General features: G+C 35.4%; 3 protein-coding genes across 4 annotated transcripts; all 3 read left to right on the top strand.

Annotated features, from left to right (window-relative positions):
• The first annotated feature begins 960 nt into the window (after positions 1 to 960).
• On the top strand, positions 961 to 5,655 carry LOC102626493 (tRNA (guanine(37)-N1)-methyltransferase 2). Of its 2 annotated transcripts, none has more exons than XM_025097905.2 (11): positions 961 to 1,371; positions 1,466 to 1,563; positions 1,647 to 1,751; positions 2,242 to 2,304; positions 2,513 to 2,586; positions 2,956 to 3,481; positions 3,564 to 3,683; positions 3,773 to 3,916; positions 4,580 to 4,686; positions 4,987 to 5,061; positions 5,220 to 5,655. In XM_025097905.2, the coding sequence occupies exons 1-11, from the start codon at positions 1,277 to 1,279 to the stop codon at positions 5,316 to 5,318; spliced, it is 1,506 nt and encodes a 501-aa protein (XP_024953673.1). In that variant the 5' UTR covers positions 961 to 1,276; the 3' UTR covers positions 5,319 to 5,655. The 2 variants fall into 2 exon arrangements, with proteins under 2 accessions (XP_024953673.1, XP_006475745.1); XM_006475682.3 differs by having other exon boundaries at positions 1,324 to 1,371; positions 1,642 to 1,751.
• Positions 5,656 to 6,586: 931 nt separating this feature from the next.
• On the top strand, positions 6,587 to 9,597 carry LOC102626884 (glucan endo-1,3-beta-glucosidase 8). The gene is made up of 2 exons (XM_006476042.4): positions 6,587 to 7,680; positions 8,348 to 9,597. Exons 1-2 carry the CDS (start codon positions 7,328 to 7,330, stop codon positions 9,465 to 9,467), a joined length of 1,473 nt encoding a protein of 490 aa, XP_006476105.1. The 5' UTR covers positions 6,587 to 7,327; the 3' UTR covers positions 9,468 to 9,597.
• Positions 9,598 to 10,464: 867 nt separating this feature from the next.
• LOC102627153 (syntaxin-32) lies at positions 10,465 to 13,905 on the top strand. The gene is made up of 5 exons (XM_006475683.4): positions 10,465 to 11,053; positions 12,089 to 12,339; positions 12,456 to 12,631; positions 13,069 to 13,269; positions 13,693 to 13,905. The coding sequence occupies exons 1-5, from the start codon at positions 10,795 to 10,797 to the stop codon at positions 13,850 to 13,852; spliced, it is 1,047 nt and encodes a 348-aa protein (XP_006475746.1). The 5' UTR covers positions 10,465 to 10,794; the 3' UTR covers positions 13,853 to 13,905.
• Positions 13,906 to 19,037: the final 5,132 nt, after the last annotated feature.

The following is a 19,037-nucleotide window of genomic DNA, read 5'->3' as shown; positions in this document are numbered from 1 at the left end:
GATGCCATATGCAACACAACCCTCACCATTTCATCGTCACATATATCCATGGGCATTGCACATATACGATATAATGTGTTACTAGACCTCAAAGTTGTCTTCATTGTGATACTATAGTCATTAGGGTTTATTTGTAACACCTCGTATACTCTTGCCAATAACTGATCAAACATATAATTTTTTTCAACCAAAAAAGCTCGATTTTTACCATTCACGTACTCCATACGGCCATTCTCTAATGTCTCCCACCAACCATCGTAACACAATTCAAGTACAACTGAATCCATTAAGCCTGAAATTATAAAAAAAAATTATTTGAGTCCTATTAAAATAATACAGTTTTAATGAATCTCCAGGTGGGTGGCACAGGCAACCTGTCGCCCGAAATTTGGTGCGACAAGGTGCCTGTCGCACCAAGTTTTGCTGCGACAGGCAGCTTGTCGCCAGATTCAGATTCACCCGACTCAGTTCAGTAAGTTCAGAAAATAATTCATACCACTAAGTGACGTCGATTTGTGTTGGATCTGGATAGATTATGATCAGATATCACTTTTACTGTTGTCTTTTGCGGTCGCCGTTGGCTGATGATTCAAGAGTGAAAAGCTGCTTTTGGTTTGGCGATATGGGAGAAACAATGTTGGTTTTGTTCTGTAAAGAAGGGTAATTTGGGAAGAAATGCTTGTGTTTGGCTAATGTTGATAGAAAAAAGTTGAGAGGGTTAATTGTGAAAATAATAAAATATTAATGGTTATTTTCGTAAATTTCCCTACTATAATAGAGAGAGAGGAAAAAAAATCATTTGAAACAAATGACATATATTTATTAGCACCGTTCAACATAAAATTTTCTCCTATTTTATAGTTGTCTTTAGAGACCACCCATTTTAATATTGCTAAATGCTCGCACCCGAAACGTTAAATAAGTTTTCTTATTTAAACTTAATACTAAAAATTAATTAATTAATAGATCACCCATATGAAGTTAGGATGTAGTTTAGTTAATTAAAATCAAACCCAAAACCAGCCTAAATCCGGCCCTTATTTCAGTCTAAGCGACGCCGCACTTTGAAAACCTAAATGCTTGCGGAAATAACACTTCTTAGTTTTAACGTGTACTATTTTCGCAAAAAGAAACCCAGATTCTCACCGCTTAAACCCTAGTACCGCTCGCTGCTTTCCCTATCCCTCCGGCTTCTTCAAAGTCTCCTTTTGTTTTACTGGAACTTGAGTCTTAATTATTTAATTATTTTGTGGGCAGTGAACTTTAATCCTTCAAAATGTTGGACGAAAGCAAGTTTGATGTGCACCTGAAATTATGGGCTCTCAGAATTCCGCGCGAACACTGTAAGGTTGCATCGAAGATACTAAACGGGTACAGCTAAATTTTCCGTTTTCACTTTTTTTTGTCTTATTACCTTTGAGAAGACTATAGTTCCTCATTTGTGTTGTTGGTACATTATTTGCAGATATTTGATTAACAGGGCCCGTGTTAAACCGATTACTGAGGACCCCACATGTCAAGAAAACCGATATGTAATTTTATCGGAAAATGTTCAGAGCTCTGGTAAGCAATGCTTACACAGTTATGTGATATTTTGGCTTGCACTTGGATCCTTTCACCAATGGGAATTTGTTGCTTTAGAAAAGACTTATCAGATATTCCCCGGCAAAAACTTGATGAGCTGAATAAACTATGCAAGATTGAAGTAGTTTCCTATCCGATGACGCTTGGATATTCCTATTGGGATGCCGGTCAGTTGCAATCAATATTCTTCTATTATACATTGGAATTTGTTATTTCTGTCTATTTTCTCTTTTCGAAAGCTACATTGTTGTCTGAACCCAGGAGTTAGCCTTCGAAATCTAAAATTTTGTGCTTAATTTATTTATTTATTATTTTTTTTTTTTGCTCATTTGTATTGCATCTATTACCTTACAATTAATTGATGACAAAGATTTTTAGCGATGCCATATTTGCTATAAAAGATTGCCTCCTACAGGCATGTCCATTCACATGACTTTTATTCATGCAACTGCTGTTTCAGATGCCCTTCTTGTGTCAGAATATGGTTTTTGTTTCTTTGTTGATGCTCATTTATGGTAGTTTGAAGATATGGTGTATATTTTTAGGACTATTTATGTATCATATTCATACTTTTTTTATTGATATTTCACTTGTGTTTCTATTTTGTTTAATTTTATTTTTTTGGGATAATTTTCTGACTAGTCATCTTGATTGTAGATTATGTACTGAAGCAGATTCTGCCACCTGGTGTGGAGGTACCTACATCTTTTGAAACCATAGTTAAGTATTTAAACTATGTCATGGTTATATTTTGATATTTCTTTTATACTCGATCTCTCAATCTTATTTGCATAATTTGTTACTGCATGCCTGTTTCCTATTTGACACAGAAAATTATTAATGAGCTGCTGCTGACTACATCTTCAGTTATCAATATAGGGGTCATTGCCACTGACTAGTGGATTAACATTTTATCTGATTTTTGCAGGTCATATTGCTCATCTTAACATACACGATGAACTACTTCCTTTCAAGGATGTTATTGCAAAGGTCATTTATGATGTAAGTAATCATTTGCTTCTGGCTTTAAACCGATCTTGCTTCTCTGTTATGAATGTTAATATCATTTATGCTTTCATGTTTGTATTTTTTCCGTCATTTAAGTTAGAGTGCCTTCTTCAGGTTATCAGCTTATATATGTTATGATGCTTTTAATTGGTTATCAGTGGTAGTAGATAAGTTTTTTTTTGTCCTCCCTGGATTTATGTTGACCATTGCTTCCAGACAGGTCAAGGAGTACTTTTACTTGTGATCTTTCTGCACATGCAGTCTCTTTGCGTTGAATGTGATCTGTGATCTCAAATTGAGTGTGTCTCTTTTCTCCTGCCCATGTGCCAAAGATATGACTCATTTGCTAATTTGTGTTTGCAGAAAAATTATCCAAGAATCAAAACTGTAGTTAATAAAGTTGGAACAATTGCAAATGAGTTTCGAGTTCCGGAGTTTGAAATTTTAGCTGGTGAGGATAATATGGTTACAGAAGTGAAGCAGTATGGGGCAACATTCAAACTAGATTACAGTTTGGTCTATTGGAATTCAAGATTGGAACATGAACACCTGAGAATTATATCTCAGTTTCGGCCTGGGGAGACCATTTGCGACATGTTTGCTGGTATTGGCCCCTTTGCTATTCCTGCGGCTCAGAAGGGGTGCATCGTGTTTGCTAATGATCTAAATCCAGATAGTGTTCATTATTTGAAGATTAATGCAAAAGTCAACAAGGTTGATAATTATGTTCGTGCCTATAATATGGATGCCAGGGAATTTATTCGTCAATTGATGACAGCACCAGCTGGCGAAATTAACTCCGAATCTGATGTTTTCAATCTAAAAGCTTGTGGAAACTCTGGTATACAGGCCAACAAAAAAACAGGGATAGAAAATGTTGGGCTTGATGGTAACATGCTTGTTTTGATCTGTACATCATGCTTCTTTAAATTGTGTCATATATTTTATCTTATTTTTATGGTTTTTTGCAGTCCAGGATAAAGAAGTTGCTGGTAATATCACTAGCAACTCGGAGGGTTTACAAAATTATTGTAGAAATGCAGATGCATCTGTAACTGCAACTAAGAGGCCTTCAGATGGTTGCTTGGAAGGTGCAATAAGCTACACCATCAGGCATCAACTTATAACTTGAGTGGATGCTGTGATATTTGAAACTAATTCATTTCATTATGCTCTGCAGAAAATGGAACTACTAACAGTGCTAGTGGGAGGAAGGGAAAGACAAGTAAGAGGATGAAAGGCTCTGAGTTGCCCAATACTAAGACCTGGGAGCATGTTGATCATATAATAATGAACCTTCCAGCTTCTGCCCTAAAGTTTCTAGGTATGCTTCGTTGCTCTCTGTCTTTCTAACACATGTGTGCGCACACGCACTCACAACTGTGTGTTGTTGAGAGAATGTGTTTGCATATATGGCTTGCAGATCATATGATTTTGCATTCCCTAGGGTGATTTATCCCTTTTTGTTTAGTTCTTGGCATATTATTGAGCATATAGACTTTGTGAACTATCATCTATACAACCACCCACTGCTTTATTTTTCCTTTCTCTCTGTTGTTTTTCTTCTGAAGTATCTACCTTAGAGAGAACTGGGAACTTGTTTGAACTTCATCTTTTGTTGATTGCCAAAGTTTGTTTTAACTTGTAGGCTAATTCATTCTTTCTTGGATGGTAGTTTTTGTTGAATGATTTTCTTGTCCATGAATCCAACTCTAAAAGTTGTGATCATCAATGTTGTCAGTACTCCATTCCCTCTCCAGTTCCCTCGCTTAGAAAGGATGTTCTTTGTCTTTCATTTTTGCTTTGAGGGATATTGACCTTTTTGATTAGTTATCTCCTGAAACAAATGCCTCAATGTGACTAGTCACTGAAGCTAGCTAAATGTCCCTTTTTGCATGTACGCGGCGCCTGTTTGTTTCATATCTGTACATTTGCCCCCTTATTTGGAAAACTGAAACCCTTTTTTTTCTTTTTTGGGGTCTATCAGATGCATTTAGGGGCCTTATCCAAAGGCAATATTGGAAAGGTTCTTTACCTTGGATTCATTGCTATTGCTTCATACGGGCAAATGAAACTGAAGAATTGATAATTTCAGTAAGTCTGTGGAAATATGCTCTTATTTTTGTTTTATGTATCCTTTATCTTTGTCTACAGTTATCATCAATAATTCTTTTAGCTTGTTTTGTTTTATATGTTCATTTTTATCTTACGATTAAAAAAAGTCATATTTCAAGTTGGGCTACTTTAGTCAATGGCTAGCCGTATCCTCTCTTTATCCAGCTCACCTATCATATCAATGAACTGTATTTTGTTAGCGTCACAATCAGTGCAGGATAATTTTCTACTAACTTTTGTCGTCATTTTCTGAATAATCTGTTTTTCTTTCATTTTCAGGAGGCAGAGTCTGCCTTAAATGCCTGCATACAAGACCCTATATTTCACAAGGTCAGGAATGTTGCTCCAAACAAGGTACACACTGCTACCTGGATTCAGGATTGAAATCTTTTAGTTATGTTCAGGACTTTGTTTTCTCAAGAATTGATTATTGAATGTTTTGGGTCCATGTCTGTTTGCAAGTTTGGAATCGACACAAATGTATGATCCTTGAGCTTTCCTTTATGGTTCAGGCAATGTTTTGCTTAAGCTTTAGGCTGCCGGAAGCATGCTTCAGTGCAAAGATCACTCAGAGTGTCCAATCGGCCGGTGAAGCAATGAGTTCGACATGAATTCCATCTTGTAGTCAGATTGTAGGGAACTTGCATCTACATGGTAGCTGATAATTCAACCAATACCTAACCTTAACTCAGACAGGTGTTTCCAATTTCTTTAACCACAGAACAGAAGCTTTAATGAATTTGATTACGCTGAAAGCTAAGTCTTGATTCAAAAGTCACATGAATCTGATACCCCTTGAAGTATGTACATTTATCTCCTGAACTCTTTGTTACTCAACTTTTCTTTCCATTAATCCCATGTATAACTATGTCCAGTGCAAGTTTTGTATAAGATATTGGCGGCTTTGGCCTTGGCAGTACTTAAAAGCATTTGCGTTGATTTGCTTTAGGTTTAGATTTTCCCAAAACATGCTTTTGTTGACTGTTGACGTTGTTAATTTGGATGTCATGTGCAAGATGCAAGAATCTAGAGAACACATAATTCTCTGTTCTTGGACGTGGGCATGTTGCTGTTCTGCTTATTTCTACAAATTCCAGAGCATTTTGGTTCTGGTAACCCAGCACTCGAGAACTGCTCAAGGGGTCGAGTCCAACAGCCTTCTTTTTGCGTTTAAAATTTTTATTGGCAGTCTATCTCTACTGGCTCTTGGAAAGCGTGCAATTCCACCTTTGAAGTTAACGAATCCATCAGGAATCCTTTTTCTTTGGAATGCACCATGGCTATTAAGATATCGACTGTCCTTTTTGTCGACAATGAAAAAATGAACTTTCACAAGTAAAAGCGAGACTGAATGATACCCGAACACGTAGGATCTGGTTGGAAAGTTAGCATTTCTCTTCAATCCCCTTTCAAAAGGCAGTCAATGGTGCGTCAACTAAAGATGTAAATCTACTGCATTGTCTTTAACAACTGTATTAAGATTGTCTTGTGTTCACATTGTTGCCTGCAAGACTCAACTAAATGGGCGTTCAGTAATGGGATTTTCACCCAGCAACTACGGTAGTAGTTCTTCCTCGAAATTGACTCCAAGGAAAGTTCGATCTACAACTTCAATTTTTTATTATGGTCTCTTTTATATGGATCAGGTTACGGTGCATCTGTGGTACCGTGACACAGTTACATCTAGTTGTTGGATGCACTTAGATTGATGGGGTCTACTGGCATCCAACGATTAGATGCAACTGTGGCACGGTACCACAGTTGCACCACATGCTTCCCCCTTTTATACCTCTATATTGATGAACAAATTTCGGAAAAGTTTTCAAGGAATTTCGTGAGATCTTCTCAACAAACTTTCAGAATTGTGAAAGAGTTCTTCAGACAAATTTTTAAGCCATCCACCAAATCAACATGTATTTTAAGAAGATAGAAAAGAGATTTAATCATCCACTTATTTCACTTTAAAAACAACATAATGCGAGACAACTTTATTAGATTACATTTTATAAGAAAAGGTTTCGTGCACATCAGCTCATGGATACAAAAGGTAATTATATTGTTTATGATTAAAAGTTGCTTTGCAATTTGCATGACTCTATGTGTATCAACTAACTGTGTCCTTGAAAGCCAAGTGGTTCATGCCTTAGAGCTGTCTGATTCTTGTCAGGCAAAATGTGAGTGATTAAATTGAAGGGCCAGTAGCCAAGTAGCAAATGGAGCATGCACTTTCAAGTGCTTGACCATATTGGGATCAAATTAGCATGGCTGGCTCCTTAACAGAATAACAGAACTAAGAAAAGAATCTTTCGTGCTTTTCATGCCCTTTTATTTTTGCTTTCAATACTACACAAAACCATCCACTAAATTTCTCGCCTTGCCTTTGAAGCTTCTCAAAAGCCAATCATCCGAAGTGTTTGAGAACTTTCGTTTCACTTTCTACTCCTTTATAGACTGCAAGAGAGGGCTAAGACCTTCCCCCTCTTCCCTCTCTTTTGCTTCCCGTGAATCTTCAATCATTCTTGTTCTCTCATCTTTCTCGATTATTTCTAGATTCTTGATTATTTCTAGATTCAAGAAAGATTCCAAGAAACATTTTGAAAGATTCTTTCACTAAAAGAAAATGGCACAAACAAGAGCACTAGAATATGACCATTTCTTGGTTCTTTTTCTTGTCTTTGTAGTGTTTGAGGTTTCTAGTGGCGATGGTGTTGGAGTGAATTGGGGCACCATGTCAACACACCATCTGCCAGCAGACAATGTTGTTCAAATGCTGAGAGAAAATAGATTTAATAAGTTGAAGCTGTTCGAGGCCGATAAGAAAATCCTAGATGCTCTCATTGGGTCCGATATTGAAGTGATGCTGGCAATACCCAATTACATGTTGCTAGAAATGAGTGAAGATCCTGGGGCTGCCGCTTCTTGGGTTTATGCCAATGTGTCTAGTTACTTCTATAATGGTGGTGTCAATATCAAGTTGAGTAACAGAGTTTCTTGACTTTTGCTTTATATTGGTTTCTGTTCTATTCATTTTCGAGCTCAAAATCGTTTCTTCGGTTATTTGTTTGTTTCAAACTCAAACTTTTCGTCCTCATTCTGCGTTTGCCTTAAAATGTGTTAAAATTTGTGTTTCTGGCTTTCTGTGTTAAAAATCATTTTAAGGGTTTGCAAATTTTCTGTGTTAAAATTAAGCGGCTCAATTTTCTTTCAAGGGTTTGCAAATTTTGGGAGTGTTTCCTTTTTGTCATTCTTATTTCCATTTCTTTTTCCTTTTTAAGTCCTTTTCTTGCATCTTTTCCTCTTTTGAGTCTTGGTAAATTGATACTTTGATTAGATCCTTACGCCTTTGAATGGATTGTTAAATTAGTGGTCCGGTCCTTCAATTTATCAGATGTGAAAAGTTTACCTAATCATGTGATGAAAAGGCTATTTCAATCTGCTACCTTTTTGGCCTCGGGCTTTTATTTGTGGAATCTGCAGATATCTTGGAAACCCCATGTTTATTTAGGGACCATGTCTCATTCGTTTCTTAATAGATTGTTTTAAAGAAACTAATCAAGTAAAAGCACTTGAGGTAGCAAAAGGTTGGTCGTTTTCCATATACACTGGCTTTGTAACTCGTCTTCACAAATGATTTTTGCAGGTATGTAGCTGTAGGTAATGAACCCTTCCTACGAACATACAACGACACTTATCGCTACATCACACTTCCAGCCCTCAAAAATATCCAGCAAGCTCTCAATGATGCTGGGCTCGGTTCCAAGATCAAAGCCACAGTTCCCTTTAATGCCGATATCTATAACTCCCCCGAATCAAACCCTGTTCCATCTGCTGGTGGTTTCCGAGATGAAGTTAAAGATCTTACAATAGGCATAATCCAATTTCTTCATTTAAATAATGCGCCTTTTACCGTCAATATCTATCCTTTCCTTAGTCTCTATGGCAACGATTACTTCCCCGTGGACTTTGCATTCTTTGAAGGAACAAACAAGCCCATTAGGGATGGCAGTTTGCTCTACACCAATGTGTTTGATGCAAATTTCGACACCCTTGTTTGGTCATTGGATAAAGCCGGATACCCTGACATGCACATCATAGTTGGAGAAGTTGGTTGGCCTACTGATGGTGATAAAAATGCCAACATCGAAAATGCAAAGAAATTCAGCCAGGGATTGCTTAAACATGTTCTAAGTGGAGCTGGAACCCCAGCAAGAAAAGGTACTATCGACGTTTACTTATTCAGCCTGCTGGATGAGAATGCTAAGAGCATTGCTCCTGGGAACTTCGAGAGACACTGGGGGATTTTCGAGTACGATGGGAAGCCAAAATACGAATTGGATTTATCGGGCAAGATGAAAAACAAAGGCCTAGCTCCAGTGGAAGGTGTGGCATACATGCCCAGAAGATGGTGTGTGCTAAACCCACATGCGGATGATTTTGAGGAATTGCCAGATAGCATAGACTATGCTTGTAGTCTCTCGGATTGCACTGCATTGGGCTATGGCTCTTCTTGCAATCATCTAACTGTTGAGGGAAATGCTTCTTATGCTTTCAACATGTACTATCAAATGAATAGCCAAGAATCTTGGAACTGTGATTTCTCTGGTTTGGCCATGGTTACAGATGAGGATCCATCTGATGATCATTGCCAGTTCCCTGTCATGATTGCTCATGGTTCTTCATTGCTGCTGAGAGGAGGAATTTTGGATACACTGCTCGCAGTTGTTGGTCAATGTATAGTTTTTGCCCTTCTGTTATGTTAAGACTCTTGTTTCTAAAGGAATCATAAATTACCCTTTCCTTGTTTCCTTTTTGGTCACATGTAGAAAATCTTTTGACTTGTTGTTTTCTTTGAGATGATCATCAGAATCTCCGTACAATGTCGGTGAGATTTGAAGCATATATTATGCATGTGCATTTGCTTCTTTGCTTCCGTTCATTACCATTATTGAAAGAGAGTCCACTACATCGTCCTTTAAATAGAAAAGTCAAGCACGAGCAAACCGAAATATTACTAAGAAGTTGGAAAAAGAAAAGAGAACTCAAAAAAAGTAGAGGCGATTTCAAAATTTTACAACAAATTAATTATTGTTTGTTTTTTTATCTTAAATTTGAATAGATATGAATTTAGTTAAAGTTTGAATAATTATGAATAAAATTGTCCGAATGACATGTTTATTTTTTCTTTTTCAACATCTGAAGAGAAAAACTTAAAAATTAGTAGTTTGACATAAATATCTTTTTAAGTGGTGTATATACTTGTTTTTCACAATTATAATTTTCACAGGTTAATTAGTTTGGTCGCATTAAAAAAAAATTATCATTGTTGATCTTAATTTAATTTTTTAATAAAAAATTAATGATAACGTTAAATTTTATTATAAGTCAATACTGTTATTTTATTTTTGATTCATCATAATGAACATAATTTATTTGTCCAATATTTAAGTTTAGTTAATGTTATCATGTGAATAAAAATTTAAAGTAATTAAAAAAATAACTTCAAAAATAATACAAAAAAACAACTTCAAAAATAAATAAATATCCGAAAAAAATTAAATTTAAATTTCATATTAAAAAACAAACAGCAACTTAATGACACATTTACATTTATTGTCTTTGCATTGAAGGAATTTTAAATTATTTATTAAATTATTTTCTTCCTTTTAAAAAAAAAAAAAAAAAGCAGCAGTTACTAACAATTGTACGCCACGATTTCTTTTCTGTCAAACGGTGGCGTATTGCTTATTGGGTTAGGATTTCCTCCTCCGTCTAAAGTTTAGACAAATTTTAACCGAAGGTAGAATTGCTCAGAGCTTACAGCTCCTCCGCAAATCCATCATCATTGACCTTTGTTTCAACTTGAACTTATGTTTTTTTCACCCCATTTTGTGTCAAATGACTTCGTACAATCCAAACGCCAACGTTTCATTACCCAAATACAAATAGAAAGCTAGGGTTTCAGATCCCGCCCAATTCTGCTGGATCCTTCTCTAATTCCATCAAAGTTGTGCATATATTAGCAAATTTGTAATGTAAAACTGTTTTTTTTTTTACTTTGGACAAAATTATAATAACCGATTAAGAGAGATGATGATGAAATTGGGACCATCGTCATACCGAGATCGAACCCAAGAGTTTTTAAGCGTAGTGGAGAGGCTAAAGAAGTCGGTCGCATCGGCTAACAATGCGCCATCGTCAAGTGGCAGTAGTAATAGTAGTAGAGCCGTAACGAAGCCAGAGGATCGCAAATTTGCGGTGGCCATTCAATCGGAGTTCAACAAGAGAGCCTCGAAGATCGGCTATGGGATCCACCAGACATCTCAGAAGCTGGCTAAGCTTGCCAAATGTAAGTAATATAACTATTTGATTCTTATCATTATTTTCTTTCTTTCTTTTTTCTTTTTCTTTTTTTAATATAAATGCATTGATGTAATTAATAGTCAAAATGCCGCATTCGTGTATGGGAAATATTGCACTTGAATTAATAGGGAATTTCAGCGTTTTAAAGATGCAATTTGATGGAGATAGGATAATGTATTTGTGGCAATAATCGTGATATGATTTACAGTTTTTTAGTAGAAACTAGGGTCTTTGTAATGTGCTTTTTTGAAATTGATGCACCTGCTGTGGCATAAGTAGGTAGATAGGGTGGGCGTTGGGGTTTTGATTAATGGTAATGGAGTTGTCTGCGTTGTGAGCTTGTGGTTATGGCAGTGAAGATGAGGGTAGGATGTCGGTGCCATACTGCCATGGCAGTGGTTTCCCAAGGTGCTCGTGTGATGGCTTAGATGGTTGTCATTGCTGTGTGATTACAGGAGGATAGTATACACTTGCATGAATAATTATGAGGCATACTGTCTATTTGATTCTTAATATAAAAGTATAATTAGTTTAAGTATGGAAAACAAAGTAATAGTTAATGTTTGCTTACATTTATGCATCTATTTTGTAACTGCAAATGTTTTAAGTTGTCGGTGCTAGTTTGTTCAGCCGGCGAACATGGTGGGGAGGGGAGGGGGTATGGTTTCCACTCATGCAGTTATAATTGAAAAAAAAAAAAAAAAAAAAAGGCTTTAAGTTGAGGCCTGTCTTGTTGTTTGATGAGTACTAGAGTTAGCTTGGTTTTATTCGTATACTCACTACTTAATGGTAAGATGTACTACTTTGATTTATGGAGAGGTATAATTGCTTGGTCTGTGAGGGGTATATGTCAAGATCAAATGAGAACACCAGGAATGGGCATTCAATGCATAACATTGAAGTCTTGGAAAATCTTTGCCATTACGTGCAGCTGGAATTGGTTTTGTAATTATACTTGATGTTCAAATTTGCTGGTTTTTGTTGCAAAATATGTTAACATGTTTGCTGTGCTGTCCACCAGTGGCAAAGCGAACATCAGTGTTTGATGACCCAACTTTCGAGATCCAGGAGCTTACGGCAGTGATAAAGCAAGATATCACTGCACTTAATTCAGCTGTAGTGGATCTCCAACTCCTCTGCAATTCCCAGAATGAAAGTGGAAATATTTCGAGTGACACCACAAGCCATTCAACTACAGTTGTAGATAACCTAAAGAATCGTTTGATGGGCACAACAAAAGAGTTCAAAGAAGTCCTCACCATGCGGACTGAGGTGTTTGACTGTTGCTATTCTCTGCTTGCTTGACAGGGCCATTTGGCTTTTTTTATTTGTCATGGTTATGTATGTAGAATTCTGACTTTTTTCTTTTTCTGTGGGTGTCTACACAGAACTTGAAGGTTCATGAGAATAGAAGGCAGCTGTTTTCTTCAAATGCCTCAAAAGAGTCGACAAATCCTTTTGTCCGCCAACGTCCTCTGGCTACCAGATTAGATGGTGGTGCATCAACAGCTTCTCCTCCTCCATGGGCTAATGGTTCTGCATCGTCATCTCGATTATTTCCAAGGTAAAAATCACAACTTGTTCAGCTGTTTTCTGACTAGAACGCATTCATACTTGTTCAGCTGTTTTCTGACTAGAACACATTCATACTTTTGGTCTGATGCAAAAATATGCTTCAAAGACTCAAAATCTGTTGGAAACTTCTTTCTCAAACATATTATAAATGCTCTGATTTTTATTTAAAATTTGTTTGTTGTTATTTTTGAAGACTATCTTACTGCACGTTTAGCATACAAATACTTGAATCCCTGAGGGTTTTTATTTAATTATTTTTTAAATTTTGTGTTTCGATATTGCCCTTTGGCGCACAAAACATTCTGAATAAGAAAATACCTGAAGTATGTTTTGGTTTTTGCCGCTGCTTAAGAACTCGGGTATTTGTAAATGGCTATTGTTCCTGTATCCCTACCAATAATGTGCTGTGGCATATGTCTTCCGCAGCAAGCAAGCAGATGGGGAATCTCTGCCATTGTTGCAGCAGCAGCAAGGTCAACAGCAACAGCAGATGGTTCCTCTGCAAGACAGTTATATGCATAGTAGAGCTGAAGCCCTTCATAACGTAGAGTCAACTATTCACGAGCTTGGCAACATCTTTACTCAACTAGCAACCATGGTTTCACAGCAAGGAGAGATTGCAATTAGGTTTGTTCATTATTATTTGCTTGCACTTGTGATTAAATGATCGATAGGAGTACAATCTCAATGACAAGGTTGCATCCGGGGCTCCTCCTTCTATTTCAGTACTTTTTGGTCAAAGAGTCATTAAATAAACCCTAGGGATGCAGATTTGATCTCTTCCTAAATGGAAAAAATTTCCACATCACCTGAGGTTGTCACTATTCCACTTTATAAGGGCACTGATGATGTTACCAGTGAGTAGAATCTGCATGCCAAACAAGATGGACATTCTGGAGAGCAGCTAAATCCGCTTTGTGCTAGGAAACACGTTAATAGTATTAGAATGGTGTAAATTTTGATTTTTGGGAGGGATGAAGTTGTCTTATATATATCATCACCTATTTATCATTTTCTAAAGTCATTGATGGTAACTGCTGTTTCTGGCAGGATTGATGAGAATATGGATGATACACTGGCAAACGTGGAAGGAGCACAAAGCCAATTGGTTAGGTATCTTAACAGTATATCATCCAACCGTTGGCTGATGTTAAAGATTTTTTTTGTGCTGGTTGTTTTCCTCATGATTTTCTTATTTTTTGTGGCGTAAACGTATACAAGAATGTACAAAATAAAGAAAATAAGAAAGCTTTTTTTTCTCCATTTTTTCTTTTTGGCCCTACGCCATCCCTCCTTTATAGACTCTACGGGGAGAAAGGGTGGAAAAAAAAAAAAAGAAAGACGAAAGCTCATCATCTTTGGATTCCATCTCATGAATAACTGCAACTATGGTTTTTTTACTTTTTGGATTAAGAAATTAGAATTCAGAGTTAGAATCATCAACCACGTTTACAAAATAGAGGTGGGAATTAAAATGGGAATCATGGAGAATGAGAGATTGGTTCCCAGAGGGTGGGAATTATTCTCCCATTCCTTAGACAAATTATTTTGCCCCCATTAAAATTATAATATTCTAAAAATGTCCTTATTTAAAGTGAAAAATATAAATAGAAAAAAAAAAAAGCAAATCCCTAAAAGCCTAAATTCAGTAGCATTGAAGCTCCTAATTGAACGCCATCACAACTAATTCAAAATAGATGTTATTGTTGTTGTTAATGATGAAGATTCTGAGTTTTTTTTCATGGAACATATTATCATTATTATTATTATTATAAAAAGTATTATAATTAATTAATATATTAACAATGTAAATAATAGTATTATGTTAATAATAATAAAAAATAATAATAATAATAATAATTACGACAATAGTAAATTAAGGACATTTTGGCACTTTGCAATTACCTAACTCATTTCAATTTTAATTCTAAAATACAGTAAACACATCAATGAGAATAGAGTCCATTCCGATTCTGATTCTTATAACTTAGGTAAACAATTTATTTTAATTCAAATTCTTTGTTTTGATTTCAGTTCATTTCAATTCTTACTTGGCAAGAGCTTTTTATTCTGTATGTTTGTATGTGGTCTGTGGCTGAAGATTGTGCTTATAAGCAATCAAAACTAATGATTTGGCATACTACAATTGTCACCGCTTAGTTTGATGCGTAAGTGACTCAAGACTCAAGTAAGATGATCGTTTCGTAGATAGTAATGATAGACATTTTTGTATTCTCTAATTCCGATTGAGCACTACGAACCACTTTTGCTCCGTGCACTTAAAACAAATCTAATCATAGTAAAGATAGCACGGCACGGCACGGCACGACCCATCAAACCAAAGCTCATTAAGGCCCACGGGCCAATACGGCACAACCCACCAAGTGAATGGGTTGTGCCGTGTCCAAACTTTTTTTTAGGTCCAGCACGAGCCCACGCATGTTGTGCCCAAAAAAGGCCCAACAACTTTTTTTTTCTTTTTTTAAAGCTCACATGCCTAACATGCTTTTTCAAACACATTAGCCCATGCACTTATAACAACAACAACAATAATTATTATAATTTTTATTAAGGGAACAATTAACATTTCATTATTAATTTATCACAATTTCACAATTATATATTTAATTTCACAATAACCAATTATAATACAACAATACATAATTTTAATTCCTTAGATTATAACAATGATTAATACAAATCTAAGTGGCCAAAATATAAAAATATTCAAACAAATTATTCAAATTTCATTTATTCATTTAATAAATTATAAACATAAAACAATTATAATATTTTTCTAAACTAAGACTTAAATTAATTTTTAAAAACCTATGCTAATAAAATATATTAAAAAATTTAATTTCAAAATATTTGTAAAATTATAACATTTCATGTTTATTTTTTATTAAAAAATTTTACTTTGATATACTTTAACCCACATGTTATTGATGACCCACGGGCCGCGTGCTAGCCCATCAATAAAGTGTGCTTATTACATATTTTTTCACGTGCTTAAAATTCTAAGTTCGGCCTAGCCCACGTGCGTGTCGTACCGTGCCATATGCCACCCGGCCCATTGGCCGTCTTTTAAGTTATACTGTCATTGCCGACAACAAAACTGCCAATATAGATGCTTGCTGGATTAACTTGCTTATTATTATGTCAGACTCAATGGCACTTCCGTAAACAGGCAGTTAGCACCTAACCTATACAGCAAACGGATTTCGTATACTCGAAGAAATGTATACTCCAGCTGCTTTGTTCTGGAATGGCCTGCGCTCCAAGTGCGTGCATTAAGCAAGAAGGGAACGAGTTGTCTTTCGGCATTCCTAACTGAGGATTGAAACTTACAAAAAAAAAAATGACATTGAAAAATGTAAATAATATAATTGCTAGTAGCAAGGTTTTTCTTTTCCCAAATTTTACATCCTCAATGATTTGTAATAAATGAATCCGAAACTTATGAAAAATTGTTAACATATATTTCTTATTGCCTCACATGGTCACATCATTTGAGAATATTTTAAAAAATAATGAAAAAAATAGATAGGCATAGGCAGTATAGCATTATTATTTGTTTCAATTAGTATTGAACAAGGCACGACCGAGTAATGTTTAAATAATTTTATTTAGAAATAATGATATCTAATTCTCTTAAATTATTTCATCAACTCTCAGTTTTCAATTTATTTTATTACTTTACAGAATTTTCTTTATTAAAAAATATTATTTTTTATTTTATTTTTTGTTCCCTCTCTCTAGCATCACCATCACCTGCACTATTTATCTTCATCAACAACAAGTTCATCATTACCACCACCTCCTGTCTTCTTTGCCATCAACCATCACCTCCACCAATAGATGATGAGTTTCAATGTTGAGTTTTTGTTAAATTTTATGAATAACTGATGAGTTTTATCATTATTGACAATATTGATTTAGATTTTGTTTAACATTAATTAAGATTTAATTAGAAGTTAATATTCGACTTAAATTGTGAATCAATTAAAAGAGAATTAGAGAGATGTGGAAAATAATATATTGAGAGCATAAGAGATTTTTTAGTAATGATAATTCTGAAATAAATAATATTAATTGAAAAGTGAAGACAAATGAGATAAGACGAGGAGATTAAATATTACCGCTCTTTATTTAGCTAATCACATAAATTAGAATGATAGTAGAGATGTGAGATTGAAAAATTGATTTGGCCCTAGCTTAAGATTTTAAGATGGAGAATAAGTTATTCAATAATCGAGTTTGATGAGAGATCATTTGGGAGTATCATTAAAATCACAGAAAGGAATAGATTCAGAAGTTTCTCCCTTCTGGTTGACGTATCCTGTGCAGCTTGGTTGGGACAAAAATTATTAGAGGCTGTCCGTGGGGATTCCATAAACTTCTTTTTCCAGAATCTACTGGGGTTCTTCTTATCAGGTATGGATATAAGTGTAAAAACAAAAGAGGGTAATCCATTAGCATTTCCAGAAATGGTGGTGTAAAAGGATTGTACAAAATTATTTTCCTTAACATTAAGAGTTTTGAAGTTCGAACGGTAGAGAAAAATGGCAAAGGCTTTGAAGAAAATGGTATTTTGGTTGGGTGCATATAATTGAAGATCTAGGGAAGATAGAAAATGGGAGGAGCTTAGGAAGAAATACAGTAGAAGGACAAAATCTGAATCCTACTCTCATTGTGTTGAGTTTGGGAAATCGAATGGAGCTGTAGTTTGTAGAAGGTATATTATCTACGATGAATGGAAAGTGATCTAACAAGGGCTTGTGGATACATTTGGGCACTCTTTCGATCTGAAACTATTCCACAATGAAAAAGTAACTTTTTTCTGTCGAAACACAAATGGAAGTAACCGTGTGGGTAATATATGCATTTGCAGATTGAAGGGCAATGTTATCATGGTGTTACAAGGATGGTTTCCATCAAGGGCAATGTTATCATGGTGTTACGAGGATGGTTTCCATCAATCAAAAGCAGAAAAGAATGGCTGACTAGTGAGGGTGGATGGGGATGACTTTTGAGGGTGGATGAATGAGTGTCACTAACTACATTTATAAGAATTTCCTCATTTGTGTAGATTAATCCTTCCAGCGCTGATGTTTGTCCCGGGTCAAACCCCGAAACCGCGTGAAACGATGTCGTTTCGGCACTATTTATTTTTTGTTTTTATTCGCTATGAAATGACGATGTTTAGGGTTTAGAATAATAAATGGCAAAGCAAAAGCCCTTTCCTTCATCGACCGAAAGCATCCACAAAACCCATTGCCCTTTCCTTCATCGACATCGACATTTGCATTCTCCTCGTTTCACCGGACAACCCCCTTTGACTAGACAACCACAACCCAACTGCAATCTTCCATGTAAATCAGAAACGGTTCACAGCAAATTAGAACAAAGAACAAAGAAAAAAATTAAATCAGAAACACAACCCAGCTGCAATCTTCCTGATGTATCCTAACCAAAACGACTTCGTTCACAACAAATCAGAACAAAGAAAAAAAAAATTCAAGCAGAAACAGTGTCGTTAAGAGAACGAAGAGGAAGAATCAGCTGGGTGAAACAAAGAAAAAGAAGAAGACTACCATTTGCAAACCAAAAGGATTTCATTGAAAGCAAATAAGAACAAATAAAAAAAAAAATTAAAGCAGAAACGTCGTTGTTTCATAGCACTTGAAAACAAAAAAAAAGTAAGAGCCGAAACAGCGTCGTTTCACGCGGTTTCGGGATTTGACCTGGGATAAACATTATTTTCCTAATCCTTTATAAAAATGTGTCTATTAAATCTGTAATGGTCAAGGATCTCTATTCCTTAGAATGGATTTGGAATTTTAATTTGAGTGAGAAATTTAAAAGATACATATTTCAAGAGCATACGTCCCTTGTGGCTTTGATGGATTCTTTTTCCTTTGTTGAGAGTAAAGATGATGAGAGACTCTAGAATTTTTTTTTGTTAATACTGATATACTACCCAATTTTTTAGATGTTCGAACCATTACTCTCACACATTGTAATTATAATTGAAAGGATTCTCTTACTTAGGTTATTATTATCTCAGTAGGTAGAAAATAATTCTAACAGTGATTTTAATAAATTTGGGACGGTCTGCAAAGCAAATGTTATAACATTAAATAAGTTCTTCGTTTCCTTAAAAAAAAAAAAAAGATTTTGCTTTTGTCCCTATAATGAGCGGATTTGGTGTGTTCTCTTCTTATAAATGCTGGTACTATCTAATACGATTTCAGTAAATCCTTCACGTAGTGATGATGTAATTAGTTATCCATCCTTAAATTAGATATTTGCAGAGATTTTCTCCTGAACTTGAATATGATCTAAATAATCAATAATGAGGTTGAAATTTAAAAAAAAATCAAAAACCATAG

Source organism: Citrus sinensis, chromosome 1 (assembly GCF_022201045.2).
Source record: "Citrus sinensis cultivar Valencia sweet orange chromosome 1, DVS_A1.0, whole genome shotgun sequence".
NCBI classification, from domain to species: domain Eukaryota; kingdom Viridiplantae; phylum Streptophyta; class Magnoliopsida; order Sapindales; family Rutaceae; genus Citrus; species Citrus sinensis.
This window is presented reverse-complemented; position numbering and strand designations above follow the sequence as displayed.